At 48.0% G+C, this 27,295-nt stretch overlaps 1 protein-coding gene across 1 annotated transcript in view; it reads left to right on the forward strand.

The window, feature by feature from the left end:
* Positions 1-27,295, forward strand: part of LOC122385390 (protein N-terminal asparagine amidohydrolase-like) — a 145,820-nt gene that overhangs the window by 109,521 nt on the left and 9,004 nt on the right. The window contains exon 4 of the mRNA XM_043373631.1: positions 4,192-4,400. Coding sequence (XP_043229566.1) covers positions 4,192-4,400 — 209 coding nt within the window. The remainder of the gene's footprint in view (positions 1-4,191; positions 4,401-27,295) is intronic.

Here is a 27,295-nt window from a genome sequence, read left to right on the forward strand (position 1 = left end):
CACGCTCGCGCTAATGCTAAAGACATACTCCGGCATATGCTAAAAGGGGGGGTCATATGGGTCATGGCCCCCCCCCCTTGGGACCTTGTGGTGCCCCACGGGGGCACCACAGGCCTGCCAGGGCCACCACCGGCCTATCAATTTCCAGGGGCACCACAGGCCTGACAGGGGCACCACAGGCCCGCCAGGGGCACCGCAGGCCCGCCAGGGGCACCACAGGCCCGCCAGGGGCACCACCGGCCTCGCAGGGGCCAGGGGCACCCCCGGCCTCGCAGGGGCACCACCGGCCTCGCAGGGGCACCACCGGCTTCGCAGGGCCCAGGGGCACCTTGGGCTTATCAGGGGCATTTCAGGTTTGTCAGGAGCACCACAGTCCTGCCAGAGCCCAGAGGCACCAGCGGCCTAGCAGGGGCACCACAGGCCCGCTAGGGGCACCACAGACCTGCCAGGGGCACCACAGGCCTAGCAAGGGCACCGCGGGCCTGTCAGGGGCACCACGTGCCTGTCAGGGCACATCAGGCTTGTCAGAGCCCAGGGGCACCACAGTCCTTTCAGGAGCACCTCAGGCCTGTCGGGGGCACCAGAGGTCTAGCAGGGGCACCACAGGCCAGCCAGGGGCACCACCGGCCTCGCAGGGGCACCTTGGGCCTGTCAGGTGCACCACGTGCCTGTCAGGGACACTTCAGGGTTGTCAGGGGCACCACAGTTCTGTCAGGGCCCAGGGGGCAGGGGAAAAATAAAAAAAAACAGGAAAAAAACTAAAAATAGGGCCCCACCAAAAATAAAGTGGCCGAAATCCGTTGAGTTTTTAGTTTTGGGTATAGGTAGGGTGCCCCACTTCGATTCATGACCCCTCCCTTGGAGTTTTTCTGGATCCGCCCCTGAATGTTTCTAGTTATGCTTCAGTTGTATGAGCAAGAAGCACGTCCTCGCAACTTAAACGTCGTTTTTGGCCGTGCACGAAGACCTCATCCGTCTGCCCATAGTACGAGTTCATCCCCTGTTCCTATCTAGACGGTCACCGGCTACCAGTTGGAGTAGATAACATCGGAGCAAATCCAACGAGCTGGCCATCAACGTGACTATAGGTGGACCTCGGCCCCTGTTACACGATACGACCCTCCCCGCCGCTACAAGGTATCGACACTTAGCCAGTTTCCATCAAGACGTTGGCAACATTGTGAAGTTTGTTTACGTTTCCATAGGAACGGAGGCTACCTGAGGATGTTAGGTACTGCAGGTAGCAGCGTGCCGCTAAACAGTGACTATAGCTTTGACCCCAAGTCTGGTTTAGCCACGTGTTACATCTCAAGATATCTGTGGCTTAGACCCAGGTCAGGTCATTTTGCACCATATATATTGCCTTATACTCAATGCTCACATAAGTCAATAAGAGAAAATTGAAAGGCGTCTCGTTTGGTCTGGGCGGGTCATTCTTAACACCCTAAAACATCGGGTTACCTACATGTAAACAGTGACATGAAAACAGTCACCAGCAGTTTTTTTTTTTACTATAACTTTTGACAGAGATGTGCTAGAGCGGTGAAAACACGTCAGATGTGTTCAGCTTGACGATACGGATCGACTGATATGCAGCATGACCCTTTCCGGTCAGGTCATGACCTTGACCTGACGTAATATTTTCAAAATGACATTTCAAGGTCAACCTATAGTTCATTCGACGTGTCTCGACGAGGGAAACACGATGCTGGCAAAAGTAATGCCGTGACTCGTTTGAGTCAAAAGTTATTTAAAAAAAAAAACGTTTTTCGTAAAAACGGCTATTTTTGGAGTTTTGGCCCTCTGGAGGCTAAACCGCTGAACTGAGGTCAAATCTAAGAATAAAATTCAGAAAGGCCTGTGAAAGAGCTATCGAATGCGCTTTTCCGCGGCGCTGCAGTTTTATTGGTTCCCAAGTTATGCGTCGGGTGTTTCGAAAATTGTGGAAATAGACAAAATTTGATCTTAAATGACCTCTGGTGACCTGACCTTTGACCTGACCTAAAATGACCCAAATATTTCTGCAATTATTTTTTACGCTCTTTCGAATGCCGCTTGCCCCGTGTGGCTACGTGGCCCAGAAGCCGAGTTAGGGGGGAGGGGTTTCATACACCCTCGGCCCGGCGCGGTTGGTAGGTACCGTGTACCGGCCCGGCGTGGGTTTTATACTTAATGCAAGTATATTTGTGAAAGTTTCAGGTTTAATTTAATCGGCAGATAAATATTTATCAAAAATATGCCCATGAACTATATGTAAGAGATGACAACGATCGGAAAATTACCAATTTCGCGATGGACGCTAGGTCGCCCACGTGGGTATGAAAACAACGATTTTCATGACAAAGGATACAATCTCAAACACTTAACCTGTCTCTAACGATTCTTGCCATTCTCATTCCATAGATATCTTCTGAGCTAGCTGAGAAACCATGCTCCGCAGAAAAATCACTTAATTAGCTCCGATACGACGCCCTCAACACGCACGAGGCCGGCCGCGTCCTTAGTGAAGATAGTTCACCTAAATGCCCACCAGGTGGCAGGGGAGACAGGTCGCGGGGGGAGTTGCCGATCCGTTATGTGATCCGTGGTTAAACTCAACAGCGTCTCCGCACAACGCCCACGTTCCGTTGGTGACAAGTGTAGGCGCTTTGTGACTTCTGTGTTCGCTCTTTTTTATTGAGGGATGTGGTGTAGGCGCTCAACTAGTGTTAAGAGTAAGAACTGCAACTTTCGGTGTTCGATCGTAGAGGGCGGGCCTATCTGCCTGCCGGCGGAGGTCGCTGACCGGTCGCAGGGCAGTGTGTGATCGGAGCCGAGCGCAGAGAGTGCGGCACCTGTACTGAATTGTGATCTTGATCGGGAAACAAATACAAGTGAGTACGACACGCTACACAAGCACGCACTGGCGGCTTCATGTCACTTCATGAACTCGACAAACCCGCGTTGCTAAGCAACCGAAACAGCTGATGCGTACTCTTATCGCCCGCGTCCTCTTACCCGCCCTTACCCTAACTCGCACCTGAACGTGGTGTCTACTATGACGAAAGAAACTCTTTGAAAAAGCGTCATAGCGCTGAAGTGATGTTGAAGACTGGAATGAAGTAGGAAGTCAAATCGAATCCTCTGTCCTAATCCCAATCGAAAACCTATGGGAAATCATGAAGGAGGAGCTCAGCAAGATTGACCACAGACAACAGCGCTCTCGGATACCTGCTCCAGGCCACAACCAGCCACAACGGAACCCAAATGTTCCTCACGAGTTGTGAGGGATGCATTGAGGCTGCTCGTGCTCGATTCCGAGTTCGAGGTGCGGCATCGCCCGGGGCCCGAAATACCGCACGTGGATGGACTGAGCCGTTAGTCTTGGAGGACAATGAAAGAAAGGCAAAGCCAAAAAGTGACCGTGGTCATCGATCTCGACTCGTGCACTCGGTCGGTCTGTACCGTCATTGAGATGGGAATCAAACCACTGAGTGCCGAGGAGCTGCGAGCAGAGCATGGCTCAAGGATGAGCAGTTGGAGCCGATTATACGATTCAATGCATACTAATGTGTCACATGCATAGGCAGAAGGATGTGGGCACGCGTTTCATGATAGAAGAATATGCCTACTATCGCGTAATTTCTTCGTTTTTCCCAACTAAATATTAATTATTGTCCCTCGTTTTTAAATTACAGTGGCCGAAATCCAACGAGGAACGCAGATTTGGGGGTAGGTGGGTATTGGCGACCATACTCAAGCAAAGCTGGAAAAGTGTCCCTAGAAGTTCTGAAACCGTGGTGACGCCGCTGCCAATCATTTGGCATTGTTACACTTAGTGGGAAGGAGTCTGTGTCGAAACGGAAGTACAACCGCGTAGTGGTCCTCGGTGACACCCATTTAGTGTCATTTTCTCTTCAGTGTCATGTTTCTGTTCAATGTCACCCTGGCCTTGTTGAGTGTCATCCTGTCTCTGTTCCATTGTTTGGTGTCATCCTGACTCTGTTCAGCTGTTTAGTGTCATCCTGTCCTGTCTCTGTCCAGCTGTTTAGTGTCATCCTGTCTCTGTTGAATTGTTTGGCGTCATCCTGTCTCTGTTGAATTGTTTGGTGTCACCCTGTCTCTGTTCAATTTCACAAAGTCCCTGTTCAGCGTCACCCTGTTCCTGCTCGCAGAGTGCAGCTGATATATCGGTATTTACCTCTATTTTAGACGCGCTGTCAAAGAGTCCGTACGAGGTGGACCTGGTCACCTGCTGTCTGGGCGACCTCAATACCATCATTAGGGCCGGCATGAACTGGCCGGTGGTGTACGGCGTGGGCGTCAACGTGGAGACCGGCGAACTCTTCCCGGCCACATTCCCCGACAAGGGTCCAGAGATGGCGCTGCGGTCGGCGCGCTTCTACACCGGCGGACACCAGGTGACAGCCGGCGGCGCGCCCCTAACCCCCCCCAACGGCCGGCGGCGCGCCCCTAACCCCCCCAACGGCCGGCGGCGCGCCCCTAACCCCCCCCCCCCCAACGGCCGGCGGCGCGCCCCTAACCCCCCCCCCCAACGGCCGGCGGCGCGCCCCTAACCCCCCCAACGGCCGGCGGCGCGCCCCTAACCCCCCCCCCCCCAACGGCCGGCGGCGCGCCCCTAACCCCCCCCCCCCCAACGGCCGGCGGCGCGCCCCTAACCCCCCCCAACGGCCGGCGGCGCGCCCCTAACCCCCCCCCCCCCCAACGGCCGGCGGCGCGCCCCTAACCCCCCCCCCCCCAACGGCCGGCGGCGCGCCCCTAACCCCCCCCCCCCCCCCACGGCCGGCGGCGCGCCCCTAACCCCCCCAACGGCCGGCGGCGCGCCGCGACCCGCTCAGCGGCTAGCAGTCAGTCATTCTGGCCGTGGCTCATAATGTCCAGGGCATGGTGTTTGAAATGGCCGGTGGTTGAATTGGTACACGGTTCATAATAGCCGTTTTCACGACGGGCTATCCGGCGATTGTACCTAATTTGACAAATCTGCACCTTATCTCTTTTGCAGCAAATATCTTCATTTTATGAATTTATTTAAGTGTTTTTAATCGATGATACTCTCTGATGATATGACAAAGCAGGTATATAAGCAATTAGCGCAAACCTAGAGCTGCTAGCTATTAAGAGATAGACTGAACCTAATTTGACCAAATCTGCACCTAATCTGCACCAAATGTGCAGGGGCGCGGGAACTACTTTCCGACTGGGGGGGCACACCATGATAGAGATTAACCTAGGGTACCCCCAAATCTAGTTTTCTCACCGGTTTTAGGCCACTAATTTTCCACCCCTCAGCTTTTTCAACAAAAAAAAGAAAACATTTGCAAAAAAAGTGTGGTATTCCGTCTCAAAGCTGTGGGGGCACCGCCCCCACGGCCCCAGAGTTGGGGGGGGCAAGCTGCCCCCACTGCCCCCCCCCGGCTCCCGCGCCTATGCAAATGTGCACCAAATGTGTACCAGATGGCCGTCGTGAAAACGGCTACTGTCCAACAATTACATTGTCCTGTTGTGGCCAATTATAGGCCGCAGTTAGGATATTTCCACATAAATGACTGATCATATTGGCCGGTTCTGCGACACCTGAGCGAGCGTCATTTCGTACGCTCGCAAAATAGAAAATAAAAAATACACCGTTACGGGACGATGAAGTGTTTCGCTGAAATGACAGTCGCTCAAACTGTAGTCGACGAAAAAGATGTCGCTGAAACATAGCTTTCGCTTAAATTGATAATCGCTATATTTGATAATCGCTCAATTTGATATTCGCTTAGTTGCCAGTCGCTGAAAATGGTTCGCTCAAATGACGCTCGCTCAAATGACACTCGCCAAAGTCGCTCGCACCGATTTTGTCCAAAAGAGGCCAAATGGATGCACAGTCCTGTGTTAAAAGTGTTCAAGGAATATGTTGGCCATAAGTGTGGAATGATCGTGGAAGTGATGATCGTTATGGCCAGTGATTGAATTGGCCAGTGGTTAAATTGGCCAGTCCTAGCAGCGCCCCGGCCAGATCAGCCAGGGTATATAGAACAACGGTTACGCCAACGACGCGGAAAGCGCCCATTTTACCTGGACGATTTACAGGGTAGGTGATATATTTTTTGTTTATGGAAAAAATAGAATATTTGTTTATGACGAGTAAAGCTAAATTAATAAAGCAGTTATTTTTAAATTATATGTACCAGAAATAACATACTAACCTCAGTTTAAAACTTAGTCTAAAGTTAGTTGAAAAGGGCATAGTTGATACTAAGATGGAAGGAATCAATGGAAGGCAGAAATGACGCAGCTGCTCCATTCTTAAAACGTGTTCGCAAGCAGGATTTACGTGACGCTAGCGACATCTTTTAATGTAAGCCGGGACTGGCTGATTGAGACCGTGAGCAGTAGGTATCAGTAATTTACGGCAGTACAGGGTTGAGGTAATATGCGCATGCGCAGGAACTTGTGCTCTCATGGAGGAGCTTTTGATACGTCGGGCAGCGCCCAATGCTTTTTGGGCCTGTTATGGCCTCTGCATCGAAAAACGCTAGATAAAAAGGTTGTAGGGAAAGCTTGACGCTACCTTTCCTCACAATAAAATTGGCACTTTCTCTTTTGGGTTACGTGTGAGGCTCGCTTGAAAAAAGGTCGATTTAACATGGGAACCCTATGGGGTAGTAGTTTTTGAGTGCCCATTTGGCCTAATGCTACCAACTGTTACTGAGATCAGCGGCCGTATAGACCAGTCGTTGAATTGTTCAGCGTTCTTGTCGACCAATAGCCGCTGAGACCAGTGATCATTTTGTCCACAGTTTATACTGTCCGTAGGATGCGTCAAATATCCGGCCAGAAATGAATTATGGGGCCTTGGGACACTTTGAACCATGTGCTGTAAATTGTAATGATCGTTGTGGCCAGTGTTTGAAGGTGAAGTTAGGTGTAAAGTTAGGTTAGGTTAGCTACCCTGTTACGCTATCATTACGTTCGTTATCGTACGTTGCTCTATCGTTATCGTATTGTTCGGTTGAATCCCCCCTCCCTCATGCGTAACGTAATTCCTGGACGGCCCCAGTCGGGTGGGTGCCTTTTTTACCGCTCACTTCTGGCCTGCAGTGCACCGAACTGACCCTGACTGCCGGCGCAGAGGGCGCCTCACAGATCGGACAGCTGCTCGCCCGGGGCTGCGGTGAATAGGCGGGTTTGGCGAGGATGTCGGCCACCAATTAGCGTGGGCAGCATCGCGACGCTCACTTGAAGTCTCTGGGTTGGGGCGCTGGCACTGGCAGGCAAAGGCGTAGTCGGTGTAGTTGTCGTGTCCCATCATGGTTTTGCATGCTCTTTTTCTGGAATTGATTTCACTTCACTAGATCACAAATCACAAAATTCACTAAATCACAAAAAAACATCTGGGGAATAAATGACACCAAGTTTCCAGCTCCATAACGATGTCTGCCTCGATAGTGGAGTAGTTAGGACCGTGGACTATCACCGGGGAAACCCGAGTTCGTTTTCCGCTGACTTCAGGAGCTTTCGAACGGTATGACACGTACAGTAGGTCTACTAAAAAAGTCCCCCGCTCCAGGGGCGGCCGGCCGGCCGAACCCCCGGATTCCAGCCCCGACTCTATTGCGCAGGCCGCGGCAGTGACACGGGTCAGGTCGCGGCGCCCGGCGAGTGGGTCAGTTGGCGGCGGCCGGCCGTGGAGTGAGGACGCCGTGTGTGGAGCGCAGAGATGCCGCAGTGCAGAGGAGGGGAAGATAGTGACTCTGCACGATGCCGGAAACGATGCCTTTGTGATCTAAATTAAACACCTGCACTGCAGTGCATATCCTCCCTTGCCCCATTCCTATTATATCATAATCCTTCAATAATCCGTCGAGGGGTATATATGTATCATATGCCGAGTATTTTATTCCTATCTAGCAAATTAAGATTGGGGATCTTGTCCAACAAGTCAGCGGCCGTTCTAGACACAGATAAATGCTTTGTTTTCGGTCGCATCATCATCTGCAATAATTCGAAGCGAGGTTTAACCCTCGCCGGCCGAGAAGAAGGGGTGGATGCCGCCACCATGTATTTTTTTTTTGCGGTAGCTCAAAGCACACTGATGATAGAAGGCTGACATTTCATATGCCTTACATTTGATTCAAGCCGGATCATTTGAAATCAACCACGTTTTCATGTCAGGTCACTTAACTATGACGTCTTAAGTAAACCTCTGCAGACTGCACGGTTGTCGGTTATAAAATGATGCAAATCCGTAATTAGTGTCACATAAGCATAATGGGAAAATATGGAAACTGTTAATTTGGCGTCGGAAATGAGCTAAAACTATACCTCACGCACATGAAATCGTGACTTCATACATTCTTGGCAAGGTTTAATGCTTCACTTGTGCATTGTTCACCTTGCGTGACGGAGTGCTCGTCAATAGGAGTGCTTCGTCAATAACTCCCGATCAAAGTGAGCTAGCCAGTCGGGACAGCCATCAATGGACTCTGCAAAACTGGCCGAATCAAATGTTACGCAGCATGTCCTCCTTTCAACAGCTTCGTGACCTGTGTTGCCCTAACATGACATTGACCTAAACATCCTAAATTGCTTCACCTAAGCGAAAAAGCATATAAATCGACGCGTCTGAGAACAGAAAACACGATTGTATCGAAATGACGATAATGCGACCTTTTTTGCGAAGTTATTCACCAAAAACCGATCCAATGCCTTGGGGCCCTTGACCTGCCCTAAGAGGTCACTGATATTTTAAAATGGGGTGACAATCTCGGCGTCACGTAACGACGCAAGCGCTCGTTTTTTCCGCGAGGCTCTAGCAATTAGCTCAATTATAGGAGCTAAACATGGGGTTGGGGAATCGCTCCCTTCTCACTCACTATTTGGCCGGGATAGTGTTTGCAATTATTGTTAAAATCTAACATTTTAAGATTTCAAATGATCCATTTTTTGCCGCCCAAGTCTTTCAATTCAAGGTCATAACACCAGTTCAGCGATTTCAATGGGCAACAGTAGGTATATGTATTTGAAACGTTTACTTTGCAAGTTTGACATCGCTGTCAGAAAGGTCGGGTCAATTTTGAGATCGCTAAAGTCAATGGTAAAAGTTGAACTGCGCTTTTTTTGGACGGAACGCATAATAAACACTCTGAAAACATGTGGTTCCTGATGAGATACAATACTGAATGAGAAAATTGTTTGTTTTGTTGGGAGCCATCTTTTTCGGTCTGAGAAGGCCCTTGCAGAGCTATGACATAACTATGCTCTGGTGTAGTAATTTGGTTGTGCGAGCCAGCGACAGTGATCTGCGGACTCCGGAAGCGTGACTGTTCCCGTGGGACGATTGCCCTGTCGGGCGGTCCAGCCGTCTCTCCAACGGTCACCCGAAGAGGGTTATGTGTCTTGGAGTGGAACCGACATCAACTACAGGTTGGCTGGTGGGGTGACCTCCAGTCCAGAGAGGGAAGCATGAAGACAAGGGGCGATGCGGATTGTTTTTTCCTGAGGATAGCGAGGACGGAAGGAATCTAGCACCCTTGACCCTTCCTTATACTGAATGTATATCAGGCTGTTAAATCCCCTAAGCGTTTTTTTTTTTCTCGACATCAAGGTGTCATTAATAAAAATATGAAATCCGGGAGGATAAATTAAATATAGAAATTGTGGCCAACAGAACATTATCAGTTGCGTTCAACATACTCGTAAGCATGATCACACACCCAGCTTACACATGAGCCATGTAATAAATATTTTTGATAGACATGCTTAAGCTATGAAATCATCTAAAGTGTTTGTAAAGTTTCACGATACGGATCTAATATCCTGCTATCCATCATGACCATTTCTGGTCAGGTCATGTCTTTGAACATAGGCCAAATTCTTCAAATGACCTCCCTCGCCGGCACAGGGAGGGAGGGTTGATGCAACCCCCCCCCCCCCTAAGGGTTTTCGCGAATAACTCGCGTAAAAAGCGGCCGATCGCGACGAAACTTTCAGTACCCTCGCATTGATAAATTTTACACCGACCCTGAAAATTTCATGACCCTGACCCAAATGACCTTTGACCATCTGAATCACCTGAAGGTCAGGTCAGGTCATTGACCTTTGGTGACCTCGGTTCACTTTTTCGAGTTTTACATGTTTCTACGCTACTTTTTTTTAGCTGAATTCGAATTTAGCAACCATTTGAACATTTACGAAGTAGTTTTGGTGCCTTCGTAACATGTTACGAAGCTGTCAGAGGCGGATGACAGGTATTACGAATACCCGTCGTGACCCCTACTGGTTTACCTGACCTGACCTGACCCGACCTGGTCTAAATGCTTTAAGACATCATCTCTAATCAAAACTAACACGATATTCGTGATCAGCACCCCGGAAAACGCCATAGTAGCCACACTTTACGACTTTCTAACAGGTCCCCATTTTCCCGATTTTCGGGTCATTGACCTGACCTGGAAGGTCACCCGATGACCTATGTAGGACCTTAAAATTGGGTATCATCGGCTTCCTCTCGTGACGGGCAACACGCTCGTTTTTTTTCCCGCGAAGCTCGAGCTCAATCAGGGGCCAAGCGCGAGGGGGGTCGTGCCAACTCCCCCCCCCCCTTATGCCGTCGAAGGATGCAAAATGGCCTGTTCCGGCGAGGGTTAAAGATCAACTTTTGATTCATTCGAAGCGTTTTGATAAGAGGAACACGATGCTGGTAAAATTAATTTCATGCAAGTTTAGCTTAAAACTTTTAGTGTTTGTGGAAAAGCAATTGGTTTTCTCATAATACCGATGGTGGCAGTTGCTGTTATTTACGTGCTAAGCCGTTGACCTTAATTAAATCTGACAATATTATTCAGACATAGCGGTAAACGAGCTGCTTGTTGTGTTAGGTTAGGCTCTTTCGGTCGATTTCAGAGTGGGAAGGATGACAGGAATTAGGGGGAGACAGGGGGCCAGGGCGGGAGTCCTGAGCCTCATGCTCCGCTGGGGCCGAGCCCATCACGTGGGTTGGATTGCCCTGATACATGGATAGCCCTGGGCGGTGTTTCACGGTCCCGCGCTGCAGCACGCTGCGCTGCGCTGCCATGCATTGTAGCGGCGGTTGATATGAATTCGGCTCCACGCTAGCGTTACGAGCTTCCGAGTCTGTTGATGTTTCCATGGAAATTGGAAACCCAATGCACCGGTGCGCACAACACACCCTGTCCCAACAAAATTTTACCATCGATGACCTCTGGTGACATGACCTTTTGCTCTGAACCGATCTAAATTTGGCTGAAGTATTTTTTCTTGTTTTTGCTACTTTCGACGCTACTTCAAATACCACTTAAATGCCCAAATTAGAAGAGTCAGACATTTTGTTTTTCTCACACACAATGGCAATACAAAAACAATGTAATAAGACCAGACGTTTCGACAACAAAGTGCCTTCGTCAGTGGAAAACAAGATATAGGGTTTACATCGATAAAAATATAGATTTTTTATATTTTTATCTTCTATATTTTTTATCGATGTAAAGCCTATATCTTGTTTTCCACTGACGAAGGCACTTTGTTGTCGAAACGTCTGGTCTTATTATATTGTTTTTGTATTATCATTGTCTGCGAGAAAAACTAAATGCCCAAAGCTGAGTTATAAGAATGATGCTCAATCCCCATTTCCCCTCCAAGTTCCAACAGGGCGTGAGAGTCTAGGCATTCCTACGGGGGCACGGGCTAACAATGACTATCTCATAATCATTGTGGCCATGAACATCTACTGCCATTCTTTAACACCGGTTTCGCTGCGCTGAGCGGTGGCCGTCTCGTTTGTTGGATTCTACAGCTGGCTGGCGGAAAGCGTTACCGGCCGCCCGTCCACCGCCCGCGGGCCGGACCGAGCGGTCCCGCTGACCCTACCTGACCTGAGCCCGGCGCGATATGGGACGGGCAGACGGGGGTTCGGCTCAGCGAAGGCAGCGCCCACTGGTGCTGGGGACTTTTTTAATAGACCTACTGTACGGCGCAACGCCACCAACATCCAGGTCCTTCTAAGGGCCAAAGAACACCTGACGACGGCCGGAGAAGTAACTGGCCGAAACGTTGTGAAACTAACATCTCAACTCAAGACGGGGACGAAAGTCCGACAACTAACATCAGTAACAGCTCTCCAGATGGGCACGGAAATTTGGCGAGCAGTGTATTGCAAAATGTTGCATAGCCGCCGAGGCGCACGTTTGCGCACCTTTTTACTGTCTGACCAGTTAGGTAACATCCCAGTGCGTATTGTGACACGCCATTTAGAGCGGGACCTAGGGGTAAAAGATCGGCTCTAACTTAGTGATCGATGTTAGTTTCGAAAATATGAGATGACGCGACGATAAATTGATCTCTCATGCTGCTTAATGATGCACCTATTCTCTTTTTTCTTTCCGCGGGATTGATCATAACATGTCACAGAACAACTCATAAAAGCATTGACGTGGACAACTAACGCACCTAGGAGCCCCGTGGCATATACTTTGACCTTCAAACATGCGTTAATCATGACTTGTCCACGGTCCAAAAAAACTTTGTGTTTGAGGCCCCTTTTTCCCCATACCAAGATGTTGCATGACCAAACAACTGTCATGTATGTAATGTGTGGACATTTTGCCGTCGATTGGTATGTTTTTTGTTTTCATAAAAGCGAAAAGAAAACTTGGGATTGTGAGAGGCTAGATCGGCCCGAACGCATACAGTGCAGTGGCTCTTGAGGGGCGCCAGCAACCTTGGATTGACTTTTCCGGTCAGACTGGGATCTTTACAGGGGCGTTGCCACGGATTTTTGAGTGGGGGGGGGGGTCGGGTTTCCGGTCTTCATCTTGATGGGTAGGGGTGTTTTAGCCACACTCCCGGTTTTTTCGTGTGTTGAGAAAAACCTCGGCGCGCAGCGCCACGAAAGCAGCGGTATATCGTATTGTACATCACTTTTGCATCGTGCATAAAACTCAAGCACAGTTCACCTAAGGTCAGGTCACAATGTCATGTCAAGGCGGTCAAGCTCAGTTTTAATGCCTCTAAAAACTGCAATATTGTCATTCCTAGGGTAGTGTGGGGTAATTTGAACATATTTTTACGTCTTCTCCGTTGTAAAAAATTCCAGCTCAACCCTGGATGAAGAAAAACTGTTTGAGTAGCGCATGTGTCACTTGCTTTCACCATGCAGGCCTCATTTTTGGACGAGCCGATCATACATTGTATAGCATAGCATCACTTTTCCACCAAGTCACGGCAGGCGCGGATCCAGCGGGGGGCGGCGGGGGCGGCCGCCCCCCCCCCCCCTCCATCCGAAAAGGCGCCCATAGCCCGCGGCAGAGAGGGCGCCCCGAGCAGAAGAGCGGCGACACAGCAAAGGTTGAGGAGCAATAGGGCGCCTCCAGCAGAAGTTGTGCTCACCAAGCAGGAGAGCGATGCCCAATTGCCCATTCCCAGCAGATGAGAGTCGCCCCAGCAGCAGATGGGCGCCCCCAGCAGAAGAGGGGCGTCTTATTACAATAATAAAAAGATACCTTCTGTTCAAGAGGGGCGCCCCTGACAGCGGAAGGGCACCCCCAGCAGGAGAAAGCACCCCTGAAGAGGAGCGACGCCCCAGCAAACGGAGAGAGGCGCCCCCATTCCAAGAAGAAGAGGGGCGCCCTGACAGCAGATGGGCGCCCCAGCAAAAAAGGAGCCCCATAAGAAGAAAATGACATTGGGTGCCACTGGCAGAAGAGGGTCGCCCCCGGCAGCGGAAGGGGCCCAGCAGAAGAGAAGGGTCTCCAGCACGAGAGGGGCGCCGCAGCAGAAGAGGGGTAACCCAGCAGAAGAGGGGCGCCCCAGCAGAAGAGAGGCGCCACAGCAAAAGTTGATCAGAAATAGGGAGTCTCCGGCAGAGGTTTGGCTCGCCAAGCAGAATAGGGGCGCCCCATTGACAATATCCGGCAGAAGAGAGCTGCCCCGGCAGCAGATGGGCGCCCCAGCAGGCAGCAGTCGTTGGGTGCCCCCAGTGGAAGAGGGGCGCCTCATTCCAAGAAGAAAAGGAGCATATTCTGCACAAGAGGGGCGCCCCTGACAGCGGAAGGGCAGTCCCAGCAGATTGGCGGTGCCCCAGAAAAAGGAGAGGGGTGCCCCACTCCGAACAAAAGAGGGGCGCCCCAGCAAAAAAAAAGAGGAGCCCCATAAGAAGAAAAGGGGTGCCGCTGGCAGAAGAAAAACGTCCCCCGCAGTGGAAGGGCGCCTCCAGAAGAGGCGTCTCCAGCAAAAGAGAAGTGCCCCCTGCAGGACAGGGGCACCCCAGCAAAAGTTGGACAGAAATGGGGCGCCTCCAGCAGAATTTGGGGTCGCCCAACAGGAGAGGGTCGCCCCATTCACAGCAGAAAAAGGGACTCTCCAGCAGCAAAGGGGCGCCCTAACAGAACAGTGCACTCCAAGTAGAAGTGTAACGCATCAGGAAGAAGAGGGGCGCTTCTAGCAGAAGATGGGCGTCTCAGATAAGTGGGTCGCCTACAACAAATTGGTCGTTCTTAGAAGAAATGAGGCGACTTAAGCAAAGTGGGCCTCCCCATGACGGATTGAGCGATCCAACCAGAGGTTGGGTGCCCCCAGGAGAAGTGAGGCAAACCAGCAAAAGTGAGACGCTTCCAGAAAAAGAGGGACATGACCGAGAGAAGAAGGATGCACCAGCAAATGGAAGCCACTTTTTGCTAATATTTTTTGCTAACGTAGCGGCGCCCATCTACGACTTTTAACCCGCGCCGTGCTGGTGGTCTGAGTTTTCCGTGTCGTGCTGGGGGGGGGGGGGGCAGTAACTCCGCTCCTAGGTCGCGTAGCGACACGCGGTAAGTGGTTTCTCGGTTAGGTCAAATAAGGTCAGGTCACCAAAGGCCATCAAAGGTAAAATGTTGCCTATTTCAACATTTTTCGAAACACCGGCACATAGCTCGGAAACCAATAGCGCTATAGTGCCGCGGTAAAGCGCATTCAATAGCCCTTTCAACGGTGTTTCTGTAAACTGCACTCAGAATTGACCTCTGGTCAACGGTTTTGCCTCCAGTCGGCAAAAACTCTAAAGATAGCAGTTTTACGTTTCCTGCAATAGCTTTAGACTCAAGAGAGTCTCGACATTACGCTTGCCAGCATCGCGTTTCTGTCGTCGAGACGCGTCGAATGGACTATAGGATGACCTTGAAAAGGTAATTTTGAGAATTTGACCTCAGGTCAAGGTCATGACCTCACCCGGAAATGTCATGTTGCACATCAGTCGATCCGTATCGTCGAGCTGAACACAACTGAGGTGTTTTTATCGTTCTAGCATGTATCTTTCAAAGGTTATTTTCAAAAAACTGTTGTGGACCTTTCATGACCTGAGATGACCTGTAGGATATAAAGAATGGTCACAGGTGCAATTTTCTTATTCAGTGTGTTAATTTTACATGTATCCTAATGCTTGCGATTGTCTAGAATGGCGCTCATCCAAAAGAGATGCCTTTCAGTTGTCTCCCATAAACTTAGGTAGGTACAGGTCTCGCGGGTTTTAGCGGTAGGTCGCTCGGCGAGCGGGAGGGCAACCAGTTCCACCTCTGTATCGGTGACCATTTGCTCCGCCCAGTTACTCGCGAGCGCGTACTACGGCACATAGTAAAGTGGGGAGTGAGAGGTTAGAGTGGCAGCCTGCGTAGAGGCTAAAACCGGTTTCTATCGTCTGGGCCGGCGACACGGCATGCGGTCAGGGGACGGGGAAAGGTCAGAGGTCACTCACATGTGCAGTACCGCATTCCGTCCTCTCTGCGTGCTGACCAGCGCACGACCTCGGCCGTTGGCCAATCGGCATTGAACGGTCAAGGCCACCCGTAGCCAGCGGGCGGGGTGAGCCGGCAGCGTGCCGATTCATAGGCAGTCGTTCAAAGTTTAGAAAAAAAAGTTTTAGCCGAGGCCGGGAGACGACTGTAATGCTATTTCTTGGGAACAGTTCTGTCATTTAACCCGCGCTCCGTTAGGGTCTCCTGAGCATCGGTCCCATTGGGGCGGGAGGAGCATTTTGCCCCCCCCCCCCCTAAGACCTCGAGATCACGCAAAATAACGACAAGCAGCAAACGGTGTTGGATGGTCCCAACGAGGAAATATCTTTTGGCTCAATTTCATTGACCTCGGTCGAACCGATGACGTCACTTAGGGTGTTGACCTCAGGTCACGGTCAGGTCAGCACCCCCAGGTCATGAAGTTGGTGGAAAGAGGTCATGTCGCATATCATTCGATTCGGCAGGTCTTCTTGAGTCCATTGGTGGCTTTTCCGACTCGCTAGCTCAATTTGATCGGGAGTTATTGACGAAAAACTAATATGACCTTGATGACGTCATAAATGACGTCACGCAAGGTCAACATTGCAAAAGTTACGCATCTAACCTTGCAAGGAGTGCGTCAAATCACGATTCTGTGGGCTTGAGATAGTTAGAGGTCGTTCCCGGCGCCAGAATAGCAGTTTTCATTTTTCTTCTTGACTTATAATGCATTATAACGAGGTCACGAAAATGACCTGACCTCGAATAACCTTAAGGAAAATCTGAGATATACAAGCTGTGAGACTCGTAATGGATATTAGGTCCTGCAAGTTTCATTTCCCTGTGAAAGCTCCTCTGGCCGTGAGGGCGTTGCGAAGTTGCGACATCAGAAGACCGTGCAGAGGTTCACTTATGACGTCATAGGTCGGTGGCCTGACCTGACCCGAAAATGCGGTTGGTGTAAAAAGATCCGGCTTGAATCAAAGGTCAGCTATGCCAAGTTTCAGCTCTCTATCGCCAGCGTGTTTGGAGCTATCGCGAAAAAAACCTATAGGGGTTCGGCACCCGCACCCCTCCCCTTCGGCCGGCGAGGATTGACCTAAAAATATTTGACTTACCTTTGCCTGTAATCTTTCCTAAGGCATTGCCTTCGGCACTGCACTGCTTCGCCGCGAGCAATTTGATGTTTATTTCCACATGGTATTGGTGCTTTTAAACTTGCTTGTGCCATGAATAATTATTAGTTATGAAATCAGGTGGTCAAAGGATATCATGTGATTTGCTTCTTACTTGGGGATTGCACCAAAAGTAAACTGGTGATCGGTCCTAAGTAAATAAACACCACCTAACCTAACCTAACCCTAACCTAGCCTAGGTTTGCAGATTGACATTTTTCAACTAATTGACATTTCGGCAAACTGCCAATTCGGCAGATTGACATTTCGGCAGATTGACATTTCGGCAGATTGACATTTCGGCAGATTGACATTTCGGCAAATTGACATTTCGGCAAATTGACATTTCGGCAAATTGACATTTCGGCAAATTTACATTTCGACTAATTGACATTTCGACTAATTGATATTTCGACTAATCGACATTTCGGCAAATCGCATTTCGGCAAATTTACATTTCGACTTATAGGCATTTCGGCAAATTGGCATTTCGGCAAAAAGGCATGTCGGCAAATGGCATTTCGACTTTTAGCATTTCGACTTTTTGACACGTCGGCAAAAAGCACATCGGCAAAATGACATTCGGCGAAATGCATTCGGCAAAATGGCATTCGGTAAATCGCCTTTCGGCAATTTGTCCGGACACCCCCGTTGGGTGGCACCACTGTAGTCATAGGCGACTGCAGGGAAGCCGCGGTCAGAATGCCCCAAACAGCGAATTTTGAGGTTTTCTTTTAATTTCTCCGAAACTAGCCGGTAGTGATGTCAATTTCAGAAATTTTGGAAACCAATACCAAACCGATACCGACCAAACCCACTGAGAGTATACCAAAACCGAACCGATTTTCAGAAATAGGGGGGAAATACCGACTAGATACCGAAATCAGGGAATTATCAGACATGTGCTTCAAACTTTCTCAAGACATATGATTAGCCTTGAAAGGTATCTAATACTTTAAAATATGGGAACAAAAACAAATCAGGCAACCTCTTAACTATTTGCACTGCAAAAAAACATTCATAACTGTATTTTGTAACTATTAATATTCAGGTCAGTTATTTAACTGGAATGTGGATTCAAGTCATCTGCATAAGGTGTTAGAACAATAACTTGTCCATGCCTGAACCAACAAACGTTCTTTCAATTCCAGTCATTCATTTCGAGTCCGGTCAAGACAGGGTTAAGTGTGTTATCATGATCCAAAAGTGGTGACCCCATTGACAATGATGAGCTACACCTTGGGCTACACCATTAATGTAAACAAAACCCATGATACCTACAGTTCAACCGTTCAACCCAAGTAGCATGGTGATTGGTGACGATACTGACGCAGCCAATTTTTCTTCATAAACAAATGTTTAACACAACAAAACTTGATAAATGATTACTTACGAGGCACACTGATAGATAGCAGACACCACTGTAATGATATCGCGATGAAATCTAAGTAAAATGTCCATAATTTTACGGAAGCATTGACACACGTCACGTGTCATCTCTTCCATAATGGCGGCCTTAGAGGCGGCGGCCATTTGCATTAAGCTGTATAAAATAAAGTTTTTCTTTTCTTTTCCTTAAGTCCACTTAAATCAAAATTCCTTGTATAAATTTTGACATCTTAAAATTAATTCAAAAAAGCTTGTAGGCCGTTTTTGCTGAAAAATGAAGTACCAGAAAAACAAAGTTGTTCAATTATTTTCAATTAGCTATTGAGCTACATCGGTACTTGGCGCAGCTGCGACATTGAAATGTTTTTAGATGTGTTCAGTTTTGAAACTGCTGTGTGCGAATCAAGCCAAAAACCAATTATATTTTATTAATGCTTATGATAACATTGCTAGCGATCTGTATCTGTTGAGGTGAGCAGGAAAGAGAACACTAATTGAAGAAAATAAATTATCCACAGGATCATGACAGGATCGCTCACTACAGAGGCTTTTGAAGTTGAGCGAAGTTGAAGATTTGTGGGATGATGATGAAGTGACAAATGCTGCCTTCAATATTAGATGATAATGGTGAATCTAGTGCTGTATTAAACAGGGTTTTGGATAATGTAATTGCATTGCAGTGAAATGGAGAGCAAGACAAGGTCAAGATCAATCACAGACTCCTCAAAACAAAGTCAAATTTGTTGCTAATAAATGCCTTGGAAATTTTGAGAAAGGCAGTTAAAGTATGTTTTCCAGCATACAGTGAGTAAAACATTAATTCATGTTCATGTCTTGCACATTGGCTTTCTTTGTAAGATAATTATCCTCATGGTATTGGAATTTGCTAACACTGATAACTGATAAGTTGCCATTTAACATTGGTGGTCTGATGTATTTGATATTGCAGCTCATGTGTTTGCCCATTTGTTAGGACATCATGCATTTGGGAGAAATGTGTCATGATTGCCATTTTTTCTTCATCCAGTGTCATTTAGCAAATCAATTTTGAGTTCAGAAGGTTTATCAAAAATGCTTTCAAATCTTTTATGGCAGTAGTTGATTTTCATGATACCGACAAAATACCAAATGTTTTTGGTATATCATACCGAATACCGAATCGGTTTTGGTTCGGTATCGGTATACCGAAATTTTGGTAACCGATTGACACCACTACTAGCCGGCATACGATCAAACCTTTTTCCATGATCATGGAAGGGAGCTATACGAATAAATCAGTCACATCTTCAAGCCTACAAAGCTGAAGACGAAAAAGACATAACCGGAAAGGCAAAACCTACGCTTAAAACCCGCGGGACCTGTACCTATATATGTAGTATATATACCTAATGGAGATTGGAGAGGTCGCAAAACTGACCTGACCTTAGCTCACAAATATCAAAATTCCGAGATACACATTTCATGAATGTTGTTGCTTTCATCAATCGCTGACAGTTTCAAAGCGACCGTTTAGTCGGTATAGCAGTGGTGAGCATTTTAACTTTCTGGGGTTAGATCACTTAGACCTGGTGGCCTGCCGTTGCATGACTCGGGTCTGACATTGTTACAACATGTGCAGAAAAGATGCATGATAAGTTGTGCTAAAAACGGCGGCGCTGCGCACAGCTGTTTTTCAGATGTTTGCGAAAAACCTGAGGGGGAGCATGACAACGTCCCACACCACGGCGCGGGTTTGAAGACTCTCGATTTTGACGACAGTTTGGCGCCCCTTCGTATGAAGCGCCCCCAGATTGCCAGGTCGCCCCTATTTTGACTTGCCGCCCCCCCCCCCTCCCGAAAATTCCTGGATCCGCCCCTGAGTCACGGTGTGTTCAATTTGCCCCACCGTGGGGTAATTTGAAAACAGTTGCAGAGTATCAATATCTGCACGCTGCACACCGGTCAGTTGACAGAATTCGCCTCTCTTCAATTAACAGAACGTCTATCATCTCCGTTCGATAAAAACTCCCAAACCCTACTTGATCTGTTATAGTGGTGCCAATCGGAACGTGGACATTCGGAGTTCCGATTCTTTATAATGTCCAATTCGGAATTGATTGCACAAAGGTATAGTAGTCTGGACAACATTGGACGATGGCCTGCTACACTTAAGCATTTTTATCAAGTAATCGTGCGTAGCAATGATTGGCGAATGGAAAGCTTGTTAAGCTCTCAATATAATGAACACTTTTCGGCTGGTAAAATTACATGATAAGCAATTTAAATGACAGTTTTGAGTGTTAATAGCTGCATAATTTTCAGACATATTTGGACAAATAGTTGACTTTAAAATTTTTGGACGGAAAATCAACGAAAATGCCGGACATTAGACGGATATTAGACGTAAATGTAAATTTTCTAAAACTGGCATTACTTATCTGCTACTGCTTTGGGTCGAAAATATTGGCAATAAAACTGGGAGCGTTGTTTTTTCGGAGCTATCCCTGTCTTCATTGAAATTCTCACACTATGTTCAAATTACCCCACGCTCAAAGCTATTTTGCCATTTTTAAAAACAGGGTTCAAAAACAAATTTCTTGGATTGAAGGCACTGATTAGGTCTTTGTACAACAAAAGCCGTTGCGTATTAGACGCTAGCAATGCAAGCAGGGCTGGTAAAAAAGCAAATTGCGTCCCCGACCAAAAAATGAGAGCGAAAAATGACCCCGACCTTTTTACGATTCATGTATGCAGGCTGCATGCAACTACGATGCGCGTTTCATTAGGTTTCATTTCTATATTATTTTTTTACGAGCAGTCATATGTACTAAATTGCTTATCAGACTCGCGCTTCGAAATCTCCAGTTTGTTAATTAAATGTCACGGCATCACTCGGTCACCGGGTAGCGAACAGACGAAGAACCCGGAAAGGGTAGGGGGCGCTACGAACGTCGAATAGATGCAATAGGTGTCGCTATTGTATCGGTAGCTCACAACGACGACGGCTAGAAACTATCGACCCCGCATGTTATACCCCGGTTCCGAATCTAGTCGTTTGTCTAGTCGTATAGCTGGCTACAACTGGTCGTCAATCAACCCCGCTTGAAATAGCACAGCCGACAGCGGGGTCGGTGTCTAAGCGTCTGTTAGTATGTATTTGATCATCTAGTTTGATCTAGTTTTCGTTAGCAACTGTCGACGGTAGTTTTCAATTCAATTCAATTCATGTATTTAGCAACTTTCCACTTTACAGTGGCTGTTTAAAAGTTACACGTCTTGTGAATAAAAAGGTGGGACATAAAACGAGATAATATAAAAGATGACATGAAAAAACACACACACACACACACACACACACACACACACACACACAACATCACCACCACTAGGGTCAGAGGTCAATCGGCCAACCAGACACATCCGTATCATCGCCTCAACATCATATCATCGTCTAGAAGAAAATCTTTAAGACGGCGCTTGAACTGATAGATATGCTGGGCATTACGTACATCTAGTTTACGTAATGCGGAAAAACGCCTAACAATTACATAAGTTTACATTAGTTATTTATATTACATTAGTTACATAAGTTTACGACAGTTGCTATCATGCGGGGTCGATAGTTTCTAGCCGTCGTAATGCCCAGCATATCTATCATGTACGTAATGCCGTTTTGCTGTTAAGGAAGTGAGTTGTGGCTACTAATTGTTCATAACCACGTTGTAGGTATGTATTAGGTATAGGAGCTTTTTATGTCCTTGTTAAAGGGGATATACGTTGTGGATTCAATGATATCTTTTACTTGCGTTTAGTTTCTGCTTTATTTGAAAGTTATTTATTACTGTAAAAGTTTACTAAATGTGGTAATTTTGACCCCGGGTACTTGAACTTTTACTGGTACTGTGTCCCCGACGACGTCAGTAGGACATAACACTTTACCAGCCCTGACAGGGCTGGTAAAAAAGCAAATTGCGTCCCCGACCAAAAAATGAGAGCGAAAAATGACCCCGACCTTTTTACGATTCATGTATGCAGGCTGCATGCAACTACGATGCGCGTTTCATTAGGTTTCATTTCTATATTATTTTTTACGAGCAGTCATATGTACTAAATTGCTTATCAGACTCGCGCTTCGAAATCTCCAGTTTGTTAATTAAATGTCACGGCATCACTCGGTCACCGGGTAGCGAACAGACGAAGAACCCGGAAAGGGTAGGGGGCGCTACGAACGTCGAATAGATGCAATAGGTGTCGCTATTGTATCGGTAGCTCACAACGACGACGGCTAGAAACTATCGACCCCGCATGTTATACCCCGGTTCCGAATCTAGTCGTTTGTCTAGTCGTATAGCTGGCTACAACTGGTCGTCAATCAACCCCGCTTGAAATAGCACAGCCGACAGCGGGGTCGGTGTCTAAGCGTCTGTTAGTATGTATTTGATCATCTAGTTTGATCTAGTTTTCGTTAGCAACTGTCGACGGTAGTTTTCAATTCAATTCAATTCATGTATTTAGCAACTTTCCACTTTACAGTGGCTGTTTAAAAGTTACACGTCTTGTGAATAAAAAGGTGGGACATAAAACGAGATAATATAAAAGATGACATGAAAAAACACACACACACACACACACACACACACACACACACAACATCACCACCACTAGGGTCAGAGGTCAATCGGCCAACCAGACACATCCGTATCATCGCCTCAACATCATATCATCGTCTAGAAGAAAATCTTTAAGACGGCGCTTGAACTGATAGATATGCTGGGCATTACGTACATCTAGTTTACGTAATGCGGAAAAACGCCTAACAATTACATAAGTTTACATTAGTTATTTATATTACATTAGTTACATAAGTTTACGACAGTTGCTATCATGCGGGGTCGATAGTTTCTAGCCGTCGTAATGCCCAGCATATCTATCATGTACGTAATGCCGTTTTGCTGTTAAGGAAGTGAGTTGTGGCTACTAATTGTTCATAACCACGTTGTAGGTATGTATTAGGTATAGGAGCTTTTTATGTCCTTGTTAAAGGGGATATACGTTGTGGATTCAATGATATCTTTTACTTGCGTTTAGTTTCTGCTTTATTTGAAAGTTATTTATTACTGTAAAAGTTTACTAAATGTGGTAATTTTGACCCCGGGTACTTGAACTTTTACTGGTACTGTGTCCCCGACGACGTCAGTAGGACATAACACTTTACCAGCCCTGAATGCAAGATTTTGCGCTGCAATGAAGTTGCAATGACGTGTTGTTAGGCGTTTTTCCTTGCGAAATTGATTTTTACACTGTGCGTCAACATCTTCATTCCCTGAAACTTTAAACCCCGTTAATATGATAGCCCTTTTAGTTACGATAATTTCCCTCATTGGTCTTATTGTCATGCCACTTATGGATTTTCCGTAATTTTGTGTTATTCACACTATGTTCAAATTGCCCCACATGTTCAAATTACCCCACCCTACCCTATAGATTATCTCCTATAAGTCTGAAATTTGGTGTAATGAATGGAATTATAGATGCCAACAGTTCATGAATCTGGGATTTTACATCTGAAAAGTGAAGTCAGGTCAAATATGTGACCTCACCAATCATGATAAGACATGGGAAAATGCACGAATGCCCTCTGCTTTGAACGAATATGCTACCAGTATAACGCCTTTTGGGGCGACTAACGGAGCGAGCGAGAGGGTGGGCCTTGCACGTGCGGAATTGCGAGGGGGTACCTCCAACTGACTTGTGCACGGCACCCTACTAACCGGTCTCTAGCGATGTGCCAAATTTGAGCACAATCGGCCCAGCCGTTCTCGAGATCTGGAAGCGGCACCCTGCACGTGCGCACGTGCGAAATGGGTCCCGACTGACTTTTGTACGGCACCCTACTAACCGGTCCCTAACTGTGTACCAAATTTGAGCGCAATCGGTCGAGCCGTTCTCGAGATCTGAAATCGACCCCTGCACGTGCGCACGTGCAGCACAACCCCCATTGTGGCACATGCATATGCATTGCCTAGTGGGTGCCTACCTACATGCCAACTTTCAGCGCAATCGGCCCAGTAGTTACCAAGATATTGCAACAATTACGAAACTGACACCTCTTCGTTTTGCACGTGGCACGTGCATAAGGGGTCATCCACATGCATCGGGAATAGTCCAATACTTGGTAGAAGGAATGAAGCTACCCTACAAAAATTACCGCTTGTAAATCGGTCAAGTGGTTGCTGAGATATAAGCCTTGCAAAAGCGTCCGCACGGCCGGCCGGCCGCTCATACTCAGAAATTTCCGTTAATCTAAGGAAAGACTCCGCTCGCTTCGCTCGCTCCGTAAAAAACGCTAGATACTTTTGAAGCCATGGCACCTCTGCTCATTTTAGAGACAAGGTGCAGCTAATGACCAGTGGTGACTCGAATGGTCAGTCATTAGGTCATCAAAGGTCTCTAACACATTTTCGACAGCAACTTTTGATGGAGACGCTGTAGAGCGATGACATCACCTGAAGTGTGTTCAGCTCAGCAACACAGATTGATCCATATGCAGCAGGTTCTTTTCCGGTCAGGACATGACCTTTACTTGATGTCAAGTTTTCTAGTTAAGTTTTTAAGTTCAAATTGTAAGCCATGCGACGTGTTTCGACGAAACAAACACAATGGTGATAACATGAATATGATACACATTCACTGAATCATAGGTTGTTACAGAACAAATGTTTCGGCAAAATCCGTCCGTTTAGCTGTTTGGCCTCTGTGGTACATACACAAGCCATAGACCCGAAGTCATATCTGAGGCGAAGTTGGCGAAAGAGCTTTAATCCTCGCATGTGTAGGGGGGGGGGGGTCGGATGGACCCCCCCATGGTTTTTCGCGAATAACTCGCGTAAAAAGCGGCCGATCGCGTCGAAACGCTCAGTACCCTCACATTGATCAATTTTACACCTACCCTGAAAATTTTATGACCCTGACCCAAATGACCTTTGACTTCTAACAGGTCCCGATTTTCCCGACTTTGGGTCATTGACCTGACCTGGAAGGTCAACCAATGACCTAGGACCTTAAAATTGGGTATCATTGGCTTCGTCTCGTCACGGGCAACACGCTCGTTTTTTTCCGCGAAGCTCTAGCTCGATCAGGGGCCAAACGGCAAGGGGGAGGGGGGTCCAACCGACCCCCCTACACATTAGAAGCTGGCAAACGCCGTACACATGCGAGGGTTAACCCTCGCCGGCACAGGGGGCTGATGCAACCCCCCTAAGGGTTTTAGCAAATAACTTGCGTAAAAAGCGGCCTATCGCGACAAAACTTTTAGTACCCTCGCATTGATCAATTTTACACCTACCCTGAAAATTTCATGACCCTGACCCAAATGACCTTTGACCTGTGACCTCTTTTCCGAGACCATGTTTGGCCGGAATCGCGATTCGACGTATGTCTGCTCGCATTAGCCGCGCGTTTGCAAGCTTTTCGTGGTTTCAAACGTTCAAACATGTGATTTGATGTTGCTCCCATGCATTGCTAGGGTCGGTGTCAAGAAAGGTCAGGTCATTGACCTTTGGTGACCTAGGTTCACTTTTTCGAGTTTTTCATGTTTCTAGGCTAGTTTTTGGAGCTGAATTCGAATTTAGCAACCATATGAACATTTACGAAGTAGTTTTGGTGCCTTCGTAACATGTTACGAAGCTGTCAGAGGCGGATGACAGGTACTACGAATACCCGTCACGACCCCTACCGTTTGACCTGACCTGACCTGACCTGACCTGGTCTAAACGCTTAACGACATCATCTTTGATCAAAACTAACACGATATTCGTGATTAGCACCCCAGAAAACCCCTTAGCAGCCATACTTTACGAATTTCTAACAGGCCCCGATATTCCCGATTCAACCGATGACCTATGACCTTAAAATTGGGTATCATTGGCTTCCTCTCGTGACGGGCAACACGCTCGTTTTTTTCCGCGAAGCTCTAGCTCCATCAGGGGCCAAACGCGAGGGGGTTCGTACCATTTTGAGTTCCCCTTGTGCAGTCGAAGGCAGGGGCCCGGGAACGATTTTCAAGTTGGGGGGCGAGCCTAAATAGGCATGACATGATGCATATGAAACAGTGGCGTAGCTAGGGGTCTAAGGGGACACGTACCCCCCCCCCCCCATCGGGTTCAAAGGGACCCTCGGGTCCGAGGAACCCTGCGGCGCCATTTGACCGCTGAGGGTTAACGATGGCCATATTTCTACTTAGAAGGGCCCCATGATGGGGCTTGTTAGAGCACCTCATGGGCCCTAAATAGCCACTTTAAGATCTCCATAAGGGCCCCACGCCGGCTTCTGAGGGCACCTCGGTGGTCTCCAAAGGCCCGTTACTGGCCTCTGAGAGTTCTTACCGGCCTATGAGGGGCCAGTTTTAGGGGCATTTCCCGCCTGTGATGGTCCCACACTTACTGAGGGTCCCATAACGGCAACTGTGGGGCCCTCATCGGCGCCTATGAGGGCCCACACCGGTGTCTCTGCGGGTTTCACACCCCCAATCCTGAGTGCCTACACCAGTGCCTATTAAAGCCCTATATAGGCGGCTCTGAGGACCCAACCAACACCTGCGCATCTAAAGGCCACCCACTGGTGACTTTTGAGGGCCCCACACCGGTGACTCTGAGGGCCCCACCGGCGTCTGACAGTACCATGCCGGTTTTTAAGGACCCCACAGGACTTCTTCTGCCGGCCTAAGGACCCCTTGCCGGTCACTGAGACCCCCTGCCGGCTTGTAGAGAGTTCACGTCAGCAGCTCTTAAGGCCCCATACCCGTCTGTAACGGCTCCACACCGGCGTCTATGAGGGCCCACAGCAACGCCTGTAAGGACCCTCATCGGCGCCTGAGAGAATCACACTAGCACCTCTGAGCGCCCACACCGGCACCTGCATGACGGCCCCACACCGGTGCCTCTAAAGGCCCCTTACCGGCGGCTCTGAGGGCCATACGCCGGTGATTCTGAGGGTGCTACC

This window comes from Amphibalanus amphitrite, unplaced genomic scaffold, assembly GCF_019059575.1.
Source record: "Amphibalanus amphitrite isolate SeventyFive unplaced genomic scaffold, NRLGWU_Aamphi_draft 000217F_arrow, whole genome shotgun sequence".
NCBI classification, from domain to species: domain Eukaryota; kingdom Metazoa; phylum Arthropoda; class Thecostraca; order Balanomorpha; family Balanidae; genus Amphibalanus; species Amphibalanus amphitrite.